The sequence below is a fragment of the Drosophila subpulchrella genome, unplaced genomic scaffold (genome assembly GCF_014743375.2).
Source record: "Drosophila subpulchrella strain 33 F10 #4 breed RU33 unplaced genomic scaffold, RU_Dsub_v1.1 Primary Assembly Seq15, whole genome shotgun sequence".
Taxonomy (NCBI): domain Eukaryota; kingdom Metazoa; phylum Arthropoda; class Insecta; order Diptera; family Drosophilidae; genus Drosophila; species Drosophila subpulchrella.
In genome coordinates this window covers 3,122,290-3,138,518 of record NW_023665489.1, presented here as the reverse complement: position 1 = coordinate 3,138,518, position 16,229 = coordinate 3,122,290, and the positions used below count along the sequence as shown (strand labels likewise).

At 48.6% G+C, this 16,229-nt stretch overlaps 1 protein-coding gene and 1 pseudogene across 1 annotated transcript; both read right to left on the bottom strand.

The window, feature by feature from the left end:
* The window catches only part of LOC119558928, a 50,776-nt pseudogene extending 50,322 nt beyond the window's left edge, over nt 1-454 (bottom strand).
* Nucleotides 455-1,961: 1,507 nt separating this feature from the next.
* LOC119558927 (myosin-2 essential light chain-like) lies at nt 1,962-12,260 on the bottom strand. The gene is made up of 3 exons (XM_037872127.1): nt 12,113-12,260; nt 11,712-11,773; nt 1,962-2,213 (listed from the first exon to the last, which is right to left on the bottom strand). The coding sequence occupies exons 1-3, from the start codon at nt 12,258-12,260 to the stop codon at nt 1,962-1,964; spliced, it is 462 nt and encodes a 153-aa protein (XP_037728055.1).
* Between the last annotated feature and the right edge of the window lie 3,969 nt (nt 12,261-16,229).

The following is a 16,229-nucleotide window of genomic DNA, read 5'->3' as shown; positions in this document are numbered from 1 at the left end:
TTATAAATATATAAATCTAAACTAATGTAATGTAAGGGTGCGCTGAAAATAAAATTATAAATATGAGAGTAACTATAAGTTTTTTTATGATTTTCTGATAATTATAAGTGTTTTTGTTTACATATGTTTATATATACATACAGATATGTATGTAGAACACATAAACAAGAACGAATTTGTCCTTACCAAATTCTTGAGAAAAACACTTACACTTCAATGCAGCCAATCTTAAAAAACCATTCAGCAAACACTTGCATGTGTATGTACATTCCATACATGCATACATACATAGATTTTACTGCAAAGAAAAGATAAATAGAGCTGTAAAAGTGTATTTTATTTTAAAGCTCTAAGTACTTCGGAATTTATACTAACCTTCAAGGAATTTCCTTACGGACTCCATTTCAATATCCTTTAGGAACTTTAACAACTGCTCGTCACTTTCACTTTCCATCACTTTAAACTTTTTGCAATATATGCGGTACAAACAAATCGAAACGCAGACGAATGGTTTAGAAGAAGAAGAGCAAAGAAGAAGGGTCTAACGCGTGCTAACTGTTAACCGAAAGATACTAACGCGTTATAAAAAATGCGCAACATACCATTTCAAGTCGAAAGCAACTCACTTTTCGTTCTATTTTTAATCCTTTCCGTTCTTACTTTAAGAACATTTTGAGAATATTGGGTTTCTGAGAACAAATTGAATTTGATTTAAGAACCACGTGATAAATGTATAACATTTCGTTCTTGTTTTAAGAACAATTTTTGTTTAACCAAATTTTAGGTACAAACTCAACTTGATTCAATCACAAAGAGAGCATTTTGAGCTCAAACAAGGAAGAATGCTATAGTCGAGTACCTCGACTATCAGATACCCGTTACTCCGCTAAAGGGACCAAAGGGAAATGGAGATATGCAAGCAGCAAAGCGAGATTGAAATGCGCCACCTACCGGCGGTAGACAGTTTTAAGCGTTATGGGCGTAAGAGTGGGCGTGGCAAAATCAATCGAGAGGTATTGACGAGACCAATACATTTCAGTTAAATTTTTTTATCTAGCGTGAAAATTGTGGGCTCCACAGGCTTGGGCGGCTTGTGGGCGTTAAAGTGGGCGAGGCACATTCGCGTAACAAACTTGTGATGCGTACAAGGCTACGGATTCTAAATCTGAAATCCCAATTCTCTATCTTTGATAGTTTCTGAGATATCCGCGTTCATACTAACGATTTTTTGAAGTTTGTGGGCGGTTTGTGGGCGTTAGAGTGGACGTGGCAAACTTTTTTTTTGCGTCAATCGATAGGTATTGATGAGAACAATTCATTTCAGTTTAAATTTTTTCTCTAGCATCAAAACTGTAGGAGCCACAGTTTTGGGCGGTTTGTGGGCGTTAGAGTGGGCGTGGCACTCTACTGAAACAAACTTGCGCTGCGTAAGAAGCTCAGGAATCTGCACGCCAAATCTCAATAGCCTAGCTCTTATAGTTTCCAAGATCTCAGCGTTCATCCGGACAGACAGACAGACGGACAGACGGGCATGGCTAGATCGACTCGGCTAGTGATCCTGATCAAAAATATATATACTTTATGGGGTCGGAAACGCTTCCTTCTGCCTGTTACATACTTTCCGACGAATCTAGTATACCCTTTTACTCTACGAGTAACGGGTATAAAAATGGCGTTCTCATTTTAAGAACATTTTCAACTCAGATTAGAACGTCAGAATTCTCTCTGTGTATGTATATATATCTCGATATCCTTGGTCGTTGTCCTTGGTCTGCAAAACAGAATTTGTTCTTCAGCCGGGATAAGAATGTCTAAGTTGGAATCACGTAGTTGGAACTTCTGGCGGAATGAACGGATCGGCTATCTTGGCAGTTGTTTCAGTGTTGCTGTTGTGTTGGATAGTGTGTGTTAATTCTATTGTCGTGGTGCCAAACAGTTGGAATCGGAAGGACCCGGCCGGCCTAGCTGCTCATGACCATGCGAACAAACTCCTCGTAGTTGATGTTGCCCTGCTGGTCCTCCATGTTGGCCAGCAGCTGCTCCACCTCCTCGTTAGTCAGCTTCTCGCCCAGCGTGGTCAGCAGGTGGCGCAGCTCGGCGGAGGAGATGTAGCCGCTGGCGTCCTTGTCAAAGTGACGCAGTCCCTCGATAAAGTCATCGGCCGTATCGCCAGAACGGGCCTTCGAGATCGCTTGGTAAATAGGTAGGAACACCTAGAACGAGATGCGCTCGTCGGGTTTCAGCTGGTGGGTGCACTGTGAGGAGTTGAATAACTCCCCACAAATAGAAGCAGTAGCAGAGGGCCGGCCGCTTACCAGATACGCGGCGAATTCGCGTAGTAACGGCGCGGCGAAGAGAGTTTGGAGACTTGGATGGAGAACAAGAGACTTTGGAGACCAAGGGTGGAGATCGAGAGAGTTTGGAGACCAACGAAGGAGAGCGAGAGAGTTTGGAGACCAATGAAGGAGAGCGAGAGAGTTTGGAGACCAAGGATGGAGATCAAGAGAGAATGGAGACTTCGCGGGCAGAGCAAGAGTGCCGTGTGCAAAAGAGGATAACGGAACTCCACCGGACTTTGGACTCTCTCGTGAACTTTGGACCGGGAGAAGAAGGGCCACATCTCGGCAGTGGAGTGGCACACAGCTGTGCCACAAACATCGTGGGAATCAGCGGGACGGCAGCTGTGGGCAGAGCATCGGTTGGAAGCGGTACGTGAAGGACAAGTGGGTCAACCAGGAGGCACGAACTTTGGACCCGGAATGAAGAGATCCAGCGTGCCGTGCGCAAAAGGGAAATAACGGTTCCCGGAGGCCCTATATAAGGCCGCAGAGCACTGGCAGCTGGATCAGTCGATCACGAGGAGTCAAACCTTCAAGATCAGTCAAAGTACCAAGTGAACAATCAGTCAAGCAAGTAATCTACGAAGGAGCTACAACCAAGCGAGTCGTCGGAAGCAGCGCCGTGGGAAGCACACAAGGAGCAAGATCGCCACGTCGAGACGTTCGGGATTGGGACATCAGGAATCTCCAAATTGAGACACAAGTGGCTGAGTTCCGGAAGGCATCACTCGGCTAAGTCAAGGCGTTCGTTTTCCAACTTTGTCACGACCACACCCTGGCGAGTCGCCCGGCGGGTCTGTCAGAGACAAGGGGAAGAGTCCTACGACGAAGTTGTCTGGGACCCAGCGTACCTCGCCCGACCAAGCAGGACCTGGCGTGACGGACGAGCGGTCCGAGGCGATCGCCTGGAGAGCCCTGCGATTACCGGCGAAGTTCCTGAACAGCAACCGCCCAACTCCCCGAGTGCAAGAACGACAAGCTACTGGTCAGGAGACAACGCAGAGGACATCAGCAGCGACGCCAGCAGACATTTCCGGCAGCCACGTTACCATCGCCGCGCGGAGCTCATTGGGGAGCGCAGGCGCGTCACGGACGATAAGCAGTAGGGTGAAGTCGGATGGAACGTTCGTCCGCGCTAGGCGTAAAGCAAAGTGAACTGCTAGGCAGTCTCCTGGCGACAGCCTGGACTGTCAGCGCGATCTGAGCAAGAACCTAGCGGGACCATCCGGGACAGAGCAAGGGACAGGTATTGCCTCGAAAGGCGCCGGCCTGGAGAGCAAGGCTTGTTCACCCTAGTCTGAGAACGGTGACGCTAAGCCCACAAGGCCGAACTCCCTGCGAGTCTAAGGCGCAACAAGCGACCCCGAGGCAGCGCGTCGGCGAGCGAGCAGTGGCGGCCACTACGAGCGTCCCGAGACCCAGGAGCCAAGCGGAAGCCGAGTCAACGCGTCGACGAGCCAGAAGGAGGAGCACCAGCAGCCGGCGAAACCAGAGCAAGGAGATACAGAAGCCAGTCCAGCCACACACCCGCTGTACCAACACCAAGAGAATCTGAGCTAGCCGCACGAATCTCGTAGCGAGGAGACATACAAAATCAGTTCGTTACATCTGGCGCCCAACGTGATTGTCCCAACAGTGAGAACAGCACAGTAAAAATGGGAAAGAAGTGGATTTACCGCCTCAAGAAGAAAGACTTCGCCCATGTCGCACAGAGGCTCAATGTCGCCCTGGAGGGAAGGCTAGACGACATGAGGAAGGCACTATCGGAATACTACTCCGAAACAGAGAATGATCCACAACTCGTCGACATCTGGGCCGAGCTGGAGGCAACATACTACGACAGAGCCGGCCCAAGCATTACGCTAACGAACGCTGAAGGGGAAAACCCGGTGGCAAGCCTGAGCATTGACAATATGCAAAAAGAGGCCCACAGGAGAGAATCAAGCCAAGAAAAGAAAACAGCAGCGCTGACCCCGAGACCAAGCCAGTCGGACTATGCAAAGGTCGCTAAACAGGTCCGCGAATGGTCGTTCAGGTTCGACGGGGCGGAAAAACCATTCGAGTTCCTGGAGCAGGTAGAATGGTCCGCCAACACGTACGGTTTGGAGCTTGATATGATCCCTCGAGCGATGCCGGAGTTGCTAAAAGGAAGGGCTTTGAAATGGTTCATCGCCAACAATAAGCAGTGGAGAACTTGGGCAGAATTCATTGAGAGTTTCCACACATATTTCCTGCCAAGAGATTTCTTCACCAGGCTGGCGGACCAGGTCCGGCAAAGGAAGCAAGGCTTCAGCGAGTCGTTCAAGGACTACATGATCGATATGCAGACGATGGTGAGGCCACTTAACTATTCTACGAAAGAGACGTTAAGGGTCATTAAAGAGAACTGCACCCCAAGCCTACGGATGTTCTTAAGAGCATACAATGTGCCGGACCTGGACACGCTAATGATCCTAGCCGATGAGTACGAAGAACTTGAAAAGAAACGGGAAGTCTTCGCACAAGAGAACAAGTTCTCAAAGACAAAGTCAGCGTCACCAGCACAGGTGACATGCAGGAGATGCGAGGAAGTAGATAACCAGGACACACGAGGAAACGACCAATGGTCACCACCACGCCAAGCCAGACGACAGCAGGCAACAGAAGCACCACGCGGAGGCCATTGGGCATCACCTCCACAGCAACAGAGACAGCCAAACAATACCTTGTGGAGGCCGCCAAGCAACACACAGAGGCCACAAGATAGCACCCATATCACAGACCCGCAGGAGGCCTGTCGGAAATGCGGTGGGAACGGACACTGGGCTAGAGGATGTCGAAACCAGCGGCTGCTGTTTTGCTGGATATGCGGCAAGGTGGGTGTTAGGAGCGTCGATTGCTGGCAACGATCGGGAAATGGCCAGCGATCTCAGCCGCAGAGAAGCGAGCGGGGATCGCACAATGCCACCTCTCCAAACTAACGGGCAAGCTAATCGAGGAGGAGCAGCAGTTGTCCGCAGCTGTGATGATTGGTGGGAAAAGCTACAAAGCCACAATCGACACCGGAGCAACGGCAAGCTTCGTTAGCGAAGAATTGGCGGACAATATTGCTGCTCTAGGAAAGATTACCAGGACGAGACGGCAAGTTAGGTTGGCAGATGGAAGGTGCGGCGGAATTGATGCGCAGCTCGAGGTGGAGGTCAAATTCGGCAACAAACAAGTGACCATGAGCCTGTTGATTTTACCCGGGGTAGTGGATCCGTTAGTGTTGGGATGGAACTTCCTGAAACAAGTCGGAACCGAGATAAGGTGTGCTGGACACGAGATAGTAATACCAGCCAGGAACCGACACAATGGTTGGCTCGAGAAGAAGCTATCAGTAGCAGTCGTTCAACAAGTAAACGAGTTGGACGATACTACAGCGTTCCTTGAAACAGAGCTGACAGACTTTAGCACAATGTCGGGAACATCGAATATGGCAGAACACCAGATCAAAATGAAGGACGACAAGCCAATCAAGCAGAGATACTACCCAAAGAACCCAAAAATTCAAGGAGAAATCAACGCAAAGGTGGACGAGCTTCTCTAAATGGGGTTCATAGAGCATTCAAAGAGCCCATACAGCTCCCCCATCGTGATGGTGAAAAAGAAGACAGGCAAGTGGAGACTGTGTGTCGACTTCAGGCAGATCAACGCGAAGTCAGTGAAGGATGCCTACCCAATGCCCCGCATAAACTACATCCTAGATCAACTAAGAGAAGCGCGGTACATCAGCAGTTTGGACCTGAAGGATGGATACTGGCAGATCCCACTGGAAGAAAGTAGCAGGCAATATACAGCGTTTACGGTACCAGGCAAAGGTCTGTTTCAGTGGAGGGTAATGCCATTCGGACTTCACTCGGCGTCGGCAACGTTTCAGCGAGTCTTGGACCAAGTAATTGGCCCCGAGATGTCACCTCACGCATTCGCTTACCAGGATGACATAATAGTGATCGGTCGCACGCTGGAAGAACACAAAAGAAACCTGAGGGATGTGTTCCGGCGTCTAAAGGAGGCAAACCTGAGGCTGAATCCAGAAAAATGCCAATTCTTCAAAAAGGAGCTGCTGTACCTGGGACATCGAGTGACTAGCGAGGGAATAGGAACAGATCCAGAAAAAGTAGCCGCCATCGCCGAACTAGAACCGCCATCGACGGTCAAAGAGCTCCGGCAATACCTAGGAGTAGAGTCGTGGTACCGCCGATTTGTACCAGATTTTTCCAGAATCGTCAAACCCCTGAACGACCTGCTGCGCAAAGGCAGTAAGTGGGAGTGGACACCAGAGCACCAGATGGCGTTTGAGGAGGTTAAGGCAAGACTCGTGGCAGATCCAGTGCTAGCATGCCCGGACTTTAGTAGAACTTTCATCCTACAAACAGACGCCAGCGACTACGGCATCGGAGCGATATTGACCCAGGACACCGAAAAGGGCGAAAGAGTAATCTCCTACTCGAGCCGAACACTGAACGGCGCGGAAAAGAACTATTCGACAACGGAGAAGGAGTGTTTGGCGATCGTCTGGGCGATCCGGAAGCTCAGGCCATATCTGGAAGGTTACCACTTTAAGGTAGTAACCGACCACATGGCCCTGAAGTGGCTCAACAGCATCGAAAGCCCTTCAGGAAGGATCGCCAGATGGGCCCTGGAGCTACAACAGTACGACTTTGAGATAGCGTACAGAAAGGGTCAGCTAAACGTGGTGGCCGACGCATTAATGAGACAACCACTACCAGAGACGCTACGAGGATTAAAAGAGGCATCGGCAACAATAACTTCAGGAGGGTGCAGCTGGATCAAGGACATGGGCGAAAAGATAAGGACCCAACCGCAGAAGTACCCGGACTATGTTATGGATGGTGAGACACTGTACAGAAACATACCTCACCGAGCAGGCAGTGAAGACGTCGCGTCATGGAAGATGTGCGTCCCAAAGTCGCTACGAGAAACAGTGTTGAGGGAAAACCACGACGCACCGTCCGCGGGACACGTAGGAAGCCGAAGGACAATTGCACGATTGGCAGCCCGATACTACTGGCCAGGCATGCATAGAGACGCCCGAGCCCAAGTACGAAAATGCGAGATTTGCATGCGGTTTAAGCCCAATCAGATGCAGGCTGTCGGGAAGATGTTGACCCAAGTGCCGGAGGAACCATGGGCCACGGTATGTGCAGACTTCGTTGGACCCCTACCAAGATCTAAGCACGGGAACCAAATGCTGCTGGTCATGATAGACAGGTTTTCGAAATGGACGGAACTGGTGCCCCTACGCAGTCCGACAGCAGAGTCGCTCAAGAAGGCGTTTAGGGAGCGCATAATCGCAAGGTACGGGGTCCCGAAGGTGGTCATAACGGACAACGGAGTTCAGTTTGCAAGTCGCATCTTTAAAACTTTCCTGGCTGAAATGGGTATCAGACAACAGTTCACCGCACCATACACACCACAAGAGAATCCGACCGAACGAGCAAACAGAACGGTCAAGACCATGATTGCGCAATTTGCAGGGCTGGACCAGAGAAACTGGGACGAGAAGTGGCCGGAGATCATGCTAGCAGTGAACACGAGCACATCGGAATTCACCGGCCATACACCGGCGTTTCTCACCCAGGGCAGGGAACCACGTCTACCCAGTAGCCTATATGATAAGGAAACCCTAGGCTCTGGACGAGCTACGGAGACCCCTGAGGAAAATGCCAACAAATTGAGGGAGGTATTCGAGATCGTACGGCGAAATATGGAAAAGGCGTCCCAGGACCAAGCCAGACACTATAATCTGAGAAGAAGGCAATGGTCACCAGCGGTGGGCGACATAGTGTGGGCCAAGGAACATCACCTGTCCAAAGCGGCTGAAGGATTCGCTGCAAAACTAGCCCCGAGGTACGATGGCCCTTACCAGGTGGTAGATTTCGTCTCTACAGTGATCTGCAAAATTCACCACACACAGTCACGTTGGCGAGCTCAAGCAACAACAAAACGAGCAGACAGCAGAAGCGTCAGATGTCTAACAACAGGTACGAGGCGACAGGATTAGGCGTCAGGCCGAAGCGAGAGTCATCCATACGCCACACGGAAAGGACAATCAGGATAGCACAAGGACATGGATAAGGATTTCTCGTTGATCCAGACTGCGAGGCCAAAGGATTATGCGTCAGGCCGAAGCGAGAGTCATCCAAACGCCACGCAGGAAGATCAACCATAAATATAGGTCATAAGGATACGGGTAACATATAGGGATCCAACCGCAAGGCAGCAGGATTCAGCGTCGGGCAGTTGCCAGAGTCATCCGCGATCACGCCAGGCGGAAGGGACACTTACAAAACAGCACAAGGATACGGGTAACATATAGGGATCCAACCGCAAGGCAGCAGGATTCAGCGTCGGGAAGTTGCCAGAGTCATCCGCGATTACGCCAGGCGGAAGGGACATTTACAAAACAGCACAAGGATACGGATAACATATAGGGATCCACCCGCAAGGCAACAGGATTCAGCGTCGGGCAGTTGCCAGAGTCATCCGCGATTACGCCAGGCGGAAGGGACACTTACAAAACATCACAAGGATACGGGTAACGTATAGGGATCCACCCGCAGTGGCAACGAGATTCAGCGTCGGGCAGTTGCCAGAGTCATCCGTGTTTAGGCCATGCGGGAAGGACACGGACAAGGTCGACAACAACAGTAGCGAAAGCACATCACGTCACCAAGAATACCCCAACAACACCCGAAGGACACCCTAGGGATAGCCCAACGATACCCAAAGGACACCCCAGGAAGAAGAAATGAACGTCGAATACTTACCTGCTGTCCCGATTGCAAAGTGAATGCGAAGTCCTCTCCGCACCCGCTCTCGAGAGCTGCCAATATGGATTCCGATGCAGCCGATAGAGGACGAGTGAAGGGCGAGAGAGGACGAAAGGAGAGAGAAGGATAAGATGAGAAGGAGTAAAGGAAATGCAAAAGAAACTTACCTATGAAAATTGCGAAATCACCACGAGCCAGGGAAGGGGGCGCCTCGATAGGCGATCGATTGGCACTAGACGATAGTGCGATCGATGGGTACACGAAAATGGTAATATCGGCCAAAGGTGGAAATATCGCAACGAGAAGGTGGCAACGCCGCACCGCCGATATCGATAACGCACATCGATCACTCACGAATGGTGTGACCAGGCGGAGGAAGCGAATAAAAGGAGTAGAACGCAGCAATGAGCTGCGAGCTGGAGATCGATAGCCCATGAGTATCGATGTCCCAGTGGAGCCAGGGAGAATATCGGCGCGGGAGATTTAAGTTGCTACGAGGAGGATGACCAACGCTGTGGAAACTCAACGGAGTTAAGAGCTTCGAGGGAGCATCGAGAGAGCAACGAGGGAGCGCCGCGGGAATCACAAGGACTCGAAGGCTAGGATAAGCAAGGAAACGCCGGCGAGTAGGAACCAGTTTTAAATGTTTCCCGAAGTAAGGGGGGAAAGTGAGGAGTTGAATAACTCCCCACAAATAGAAGCAGTAGCAGAGGGCCGGCCGCTTACCAGATACGCGGCGAATTCGCGTAGTAACGGCGCGGCGAAGAGAGTTTGGAGACTTGGATGGAGAACAAGAGACTTTGGAGACCAAGGGTGGAGATCGAGAGAGTTTGGAGACCAACGAAGGAGAGCGAGAGAGTTTGGAGACCAATGAAGGAGAGCGAGAGAGTTTGGAGACCAAGGATGGAGATCGAGAGAGAATGGAGACTTCGCCGGCAGAGCAAGAGTGCCGTGTGCAAAAGAGGATAACGGAACTCCACCGGACTTTGGACTCTCCCGTGAACTTTGGACCGGGAGAAGAAGGGCCACATCTCGGCAGTGGAGTGGCACACAGGTGTGCCACAAACATCGTGGGAATCAGCGGGACGGCAGCTGTGGGCAGAGCATCGGTTGGAAGCGGTACGTGAAGGACAAGTGGGTCAACCAGGAGGCACGAACTTTGGACCCGGAGTGGAGAGATCCAGCGTGCCGTGCGCAAAAGGGAAATAACGGTTCCCGGAGACCCTATATAAAGCCGCAGAGCGCTGGCAGCTGGATCAGTCGATCACGAGGAGTCAAACCTTCAAGATCAGTCAAAGTACCAAGTGAACAATCAGTCAAGCAAGTAATCTACGAAGGAGCTACAACCAAGCGAGTCGTCGGAAGCAGCGCCGTGGGAAGCACACAAGGAGCAAGATCGCCACGTCGAGACGATCGGGATTGGGACATCAGGAATCCCCGAATTGAGACACAAGTGGCTGAGTTCCGGAAGGCATCACACGGCTAAGTCAAGGCGTTCGTTTTCCAACTTTGTCACGAGCACACCCTGGCGAGTCGCCCGGCGGGTCTGTCAGAGACAAGCGGAAGAGTCCTACGACGAAGAACCGTCAGTTTGGGGAGGAAAGTTGTCTGGGACCCAGCGTACCTCGCCCGACCAAGCAGGACCTGGCGTGACGGACGAGCGGTAGATCGATTTGCGGTTTCAAGAGGCGATCGCCTGGAGAGCCCTGCGATTACCGGCGAAGTTCCTGAACAGCAACCGCCCAACTCCCCGAGTGCAAGAACGACAAGCTACTGGTCAGGAGACAACGCAGAGGACATCAGCAGCGACGCCAGCAGACATTTCCGGCAGCCACGTTACCATCGCCGCGCGGAGCTCATTGGGGAGCGCAGGCGCGTCACGGACGATAAGCAGTAGGGTGAAGTCGGGTGGAACGTTCGTCCGCGCTAGGCGTAAAGCAAAGTGAACTGCTAGGTAGCCTCCTGGCGACAGCCTGGACTGTCAGCGCGATCTGAGCAAGAACCTAGCGGGACCGTCCGGGACAGAGCAAGGGACAGGTATTGCCTCGAAAGGCGCCGGCCTGGAGAGCAAGGCTTGTTCACCCTAGTCTGAGAACGGTGACGCTTCCCTAAGCCCACAAGGCCGAACTCCCTGCGAGTCTAAGGCGCAACAAGCGACCCCGAGGCAGCGCGTCGGCGAGCGAGCAGTGGCGGCCACTACGAGCGTCCCGAGACCCAGGAGCCAAGCGGAAGCCGAGTCAACGCGTCGACGAGCCAGAAGGAGGAGCACCAGCAGCCGGCGAAACCAGAGCAAGGAGATACAGAAGCCAGTCCAGCCACACACCCGCTGTACCAATACCACGAGAATAAATCCCACTGTTACCATTTGAACCCCTTGTTTTTCTCACTGATCTACGGGGCAGTCACGTCATATAAATTTGGTGGGACGAACACACAATCTTCTGAGCTAGCCGCACGAATCTCGTACCGAGCAGACATACAAAATCAGTTCGTTACAGCACTTCTTCACGTCCGAATCCGTGGGGTTCTGGCCCAGGGCCCTCAGGCACTAGCCCACCTGCCTCAGCTGGATCTTGCCATCGCTGCGGTAGTCGAACAGGTTGAAAGCCTCCTGGAATTCTGCGGAAAAATGTGGCTGTTAGATAAATATCACTGAAAAGCAACGTAAATTCAATCCTACAGTTAGACAGTTAATATTGTTTAATGTTTTCTTTTATTTTATTATAATTTTAGTTAATATACATGTTAGTTGTTAATATTCATTCTTTCAACAGAAAGTTCGGTTCCTGCTGCAGGTGCAGCTGCAGGTCCGGCTGCAGGTGCAGCGGCAGGTGCCGGACCAGCATCATTCCGGTAGCGCCTGTGTGCCCTTATGGTGTGGGGGGCGCCGGCGGCGCCCGTTAGCCCCTCCCGCGTACCACCGCTGATAGGGGTGTCCGTACTGGTAAAAGTACGGACCAGCGGCAGGAGCAGGAGGGGGCGGGGGCGGGGGATAGTAGCCGTACGGCTGCGGGGCGTAGATTACCCGGTATGGTGCCGGGTACTGTCCCTGGTACGGTGCAGGGGCATACCCCGGCGGATACGATGTTGGGTAGCACGGATTCATAATTCCTAAAATGTATAAGAACTATTATATTTATAGAGAAATATTTAAATTAAATTTACTTCCATGAATCTCCTGTGAACGCGCGCTTTGTAAAATAGAGTGACCGGAACAAAAAAGCGCAATACTGAAAAGCAAATACTGAAAGTTTTTTAAAGTATTGGAATACCCAAAAAATATTTATTGGAAATTGTATGCTGATATTTGATTTATCAATCACAGTTTATTATTTATTAATTAATATTTAAAAATACAAAAAATGTTATTTCCAAGCGTAGGAGGTTATATGTTGAAAAACACCGAAGTTATAATTTGTTTCATATTATTTTTCCATCAATTTTCCGATCGTTCCTATGGCAGCTATATGATATAGTCGTCCGATTTCGATAAAATTTAATTCAAAACTAATAAAAAATGTTATTTCCAAGCTTAAGAGGTTATAAGCTGAAAAACACCAAAGATATAATTTTTAAATTTTTTTTTTCAGATTTTTCCTGTGGGAGCTATAAGATATAGTTGTCCGATCCGGCTGGTTCCGACTTATATACTACCTGCAAAAGATATAAGACTTTTGGGAAAGTTTCAGCCCGATAGCTTTAAAACTGAGAGACTAGTTTGCGTAGAAACGGACGGACAGACGGACAGACGGACATGGCTAGATCGACTCATCTAGCCATGCTGATCAAGAATATATATAATTTATGGGGTCGGAAACGTCTCCTTCACTGCGTTGCAAACTTCTGACTGAAATCAATATACCCTCTGCAAGGGTATAATTATGATATACTTTTGGAAATAATGCTGCTGTATATATAAATTATAATTTAGTCCAGATCTCTCATGTTGACTTTCATTCCATCTCCTACAGAAATTGAATCCGCGGACTTTGTAATTTCTGCCCATGTGGATTTTGAGTTTCTGGCCAGTGGATTTTAAGTTTCTACCCAGTGGATTTTGAATTTCTTGGAGGAAATTGGCAGATTGGAAACTATCTGTCAAATAGGAATCAAGCTCAAGCCACGTAGGAATTTCGGCTTTATTTTGGATGGATTGCTCCCATAATGAGAGGGTGAGCTTTGGTAGTTTTGTCGAGCACATATAAACCAGGGTAGGGTCCCAATTCTCAATACTAACACCGGAAAATTTAAAGAAAGTTAAGCAACCTTGAAAAGTGCGTTGAAGTTCCTTTAAGGCTGCTCCTGACTCCTGTGCTATGGATGGCACATTGAAAAGTGTTTTCAGGTGACTGTTCACCTGCAATCGCTTATTTTCGAAACGCTCAGTTAGGTTTTTCCAGGCTGAGCGAAAGCCATCATTGGTGAGTGGGGATCTCGAAACTATGGAATGAGCTTCGCCACTTGTTTTTTAATTTAAGTGGAATAATTTTTCAACGGGCGTTAGACTCGGATTGTCTATGTATATTGCCGTGTAAAGGCCCCGGAAAGTCGGCCAGCGAAGATAATCGCCAAAGAAAACCTCTGTGTCGATAGGAGGGAGCCGACATCCATAAGACGTGGAATTTTGGAACGGAGTTACTGGAGCTTGAGGTAGTTGGGGGGAGCCTTTTTGGATTTGTTCCATGAGTTGCGCGGCAAACATTTCATAGGTGGAGTACGTTTGGTAATACTTGGATTTTAGTATGGATTTCGTGTCTGCGGCGCCCTCGCCTGCAGCTATAATGCAGTCGGAGCATACGTCGTATGCTGCCTTTACCGTTTGTCACAAGGAATTGAAGTGATCGCGACGGATTTTACAGGCGGATAACACCTGGAGCGTTCACAGTGGCTTAAAAGTGGATCAGACAGTCAGCTGTGGCCATAAATCGGGTTAAAGCGGATTTGACTGATGTTGCCATGACGTTAAATAATTTTAAATTTTTAATTCAGAAGTAAGGAAACGGGCTAGAATCCAATTGGAGTTTAGGAACCAATCAAGATTGTGAATATATAAGTTCACACTGTCGGATAGGCAAAGTCAATAAATATTTATTATATCGGATGGTCGGACTTATGTAAAGAATTACGGACTTTAAATTTGTTTGTTTGGAAGGAACATTTATTGTGAGCCCTTGACCCACTGTGCACTGGCAAAAATATCGAAATACTTATGTATGTACACTGTACATATGTACATATGTGGGGTGCGAATAGCGGAATAACGCTGCGGGAATTGTAAAGACTTCGCTTATGTTTGTTTGTCGGTGCGTTTGTTTGTCACCTGCACAACTAAATTGCAGACGATTTGCTGGAGTAAATTTGTGGATATTGTAACTTTGTTTTTAATTTTAGAAATAATTTAGTCGTATTTTTAGGTCGAGAAAAGTAGTGGGAGTGGACTGTATTAGAAAGAGTAGTTAGAGTGGACTGTACAAGAATATTTATGTAAATATACACACGCAGCTGGAACACAGTAAAAAACAAGGAAGAACGCTATAGTCGAGTACCTTGACTATCAGATACCCGTTACTCAGCTAAAGGGACCAAAGGGAAATGGAGATATGCAAGCAGCAAAGCGAGATTGAAATGCGCCACCTACCGGTGGTAGACAGATTTAAGCGTTATGGGCGTTAGAGTGGGCGTGGCAAATTTATTTTAGATCAATCGATAGGTATTGACGAGACCAATACAGTTCAGTTTTTTATCTAGCATGAAAATTGTGGGCGCCACAGGTTTGGGCGGCTTGTGGGCGTTAGAGTGGACGTGGCATATTCGCGTATAAGTCTACGGAATCTAAATCTGAGATCCCAATCTTCTATCTTTGATAGTTTCCGAGATATCCACGTTCATATTTAAGATTTTTTGTGGGCGGTATGTGGTCGTAAAAGTGGGCGTGGCAAACTTTTTATTTTATTAATCAATAGGTATTGATGAGAACAATACATTTCAGTTAAAATTTTTATTCTAGCATCAAAACTGTAGGAGCCACAGCTTTGGGCGGTTTCTGGGCGTTAGAGTGGGCGTGGCACTCTGCTGAAACAAACTTGCGCTGCGCAGGAATTTCAGGAATCTGCATGCCTAATCCCAGTATTGTAGCTCTTATAGTTTCCGGGCTATCAACTTTTATACGGACAGACGGTTAGACGGACAGACGGACATGGCTATATCGACTCGTCTAGTGATCCTGATCAAGAATATATATACTTTATGGGGTCGGAAACGCTTCCTTCTGCCTGATTCCGACGAATCTAGTATACCCTTTTACTCTACGAGTAACGGGTATAATTACTATACGAGTAACGGGTTTAATTACTCTACGAGTAACGGGTATAATAAGGAGTGCAAATCTTAAGGAAAAATTTTATGATCGGGAATTATTTACTGTGTCTGAGTTATATTTTACACACAATTGGAATCGAAAATAATTGAGAATTATTTTAGTTAAATAGTAGCACTGAAATATTTACTGGAATTGTTTCAAGTGTACAATTGTGGGCAAAGGAAACTGGAATATTGTCGGGCACAAATAACGGAATTGAAATACATATATTTATTGCCGTTGCGTCGGATTAATCACGTTTGGATTTAGACAATATATCAAACAGAAAGTTAGTCGAAATAGGGTTCGAAAAACTGGCTGTATGACCGGCAAAATATAGTAAGTGGAACTTATCTGGAGCGGTTCAAGCCTGCTGGGATAAAACAAAGGAAACTCCAGGAGAGGAAAATCCAAAGATTTTGAAATCGGGCTTCGACTGGACCAAAATGTTGGTGCGGGGTGGCTTGATCGCTGAAATGGATGAAGTCCCAAGAACGAAGGTACGCAAAAAACACGGGGGTACTCGTTGCTAGAATGTTGTTGATAATACTCATTGGGAGCGGGGCTCGATGATGGGGTGGACTGAATATGGTAAAGCCTTTGGACTTTACGGAAGGGATTCAAATTAGAATTAGCGCTCGGGCCTCGCCTTATGCCGACAGCCTCTCCTTGACGCGAGTTAAGACTTGACCTATAACTTTGAACTGATTGGTTTGA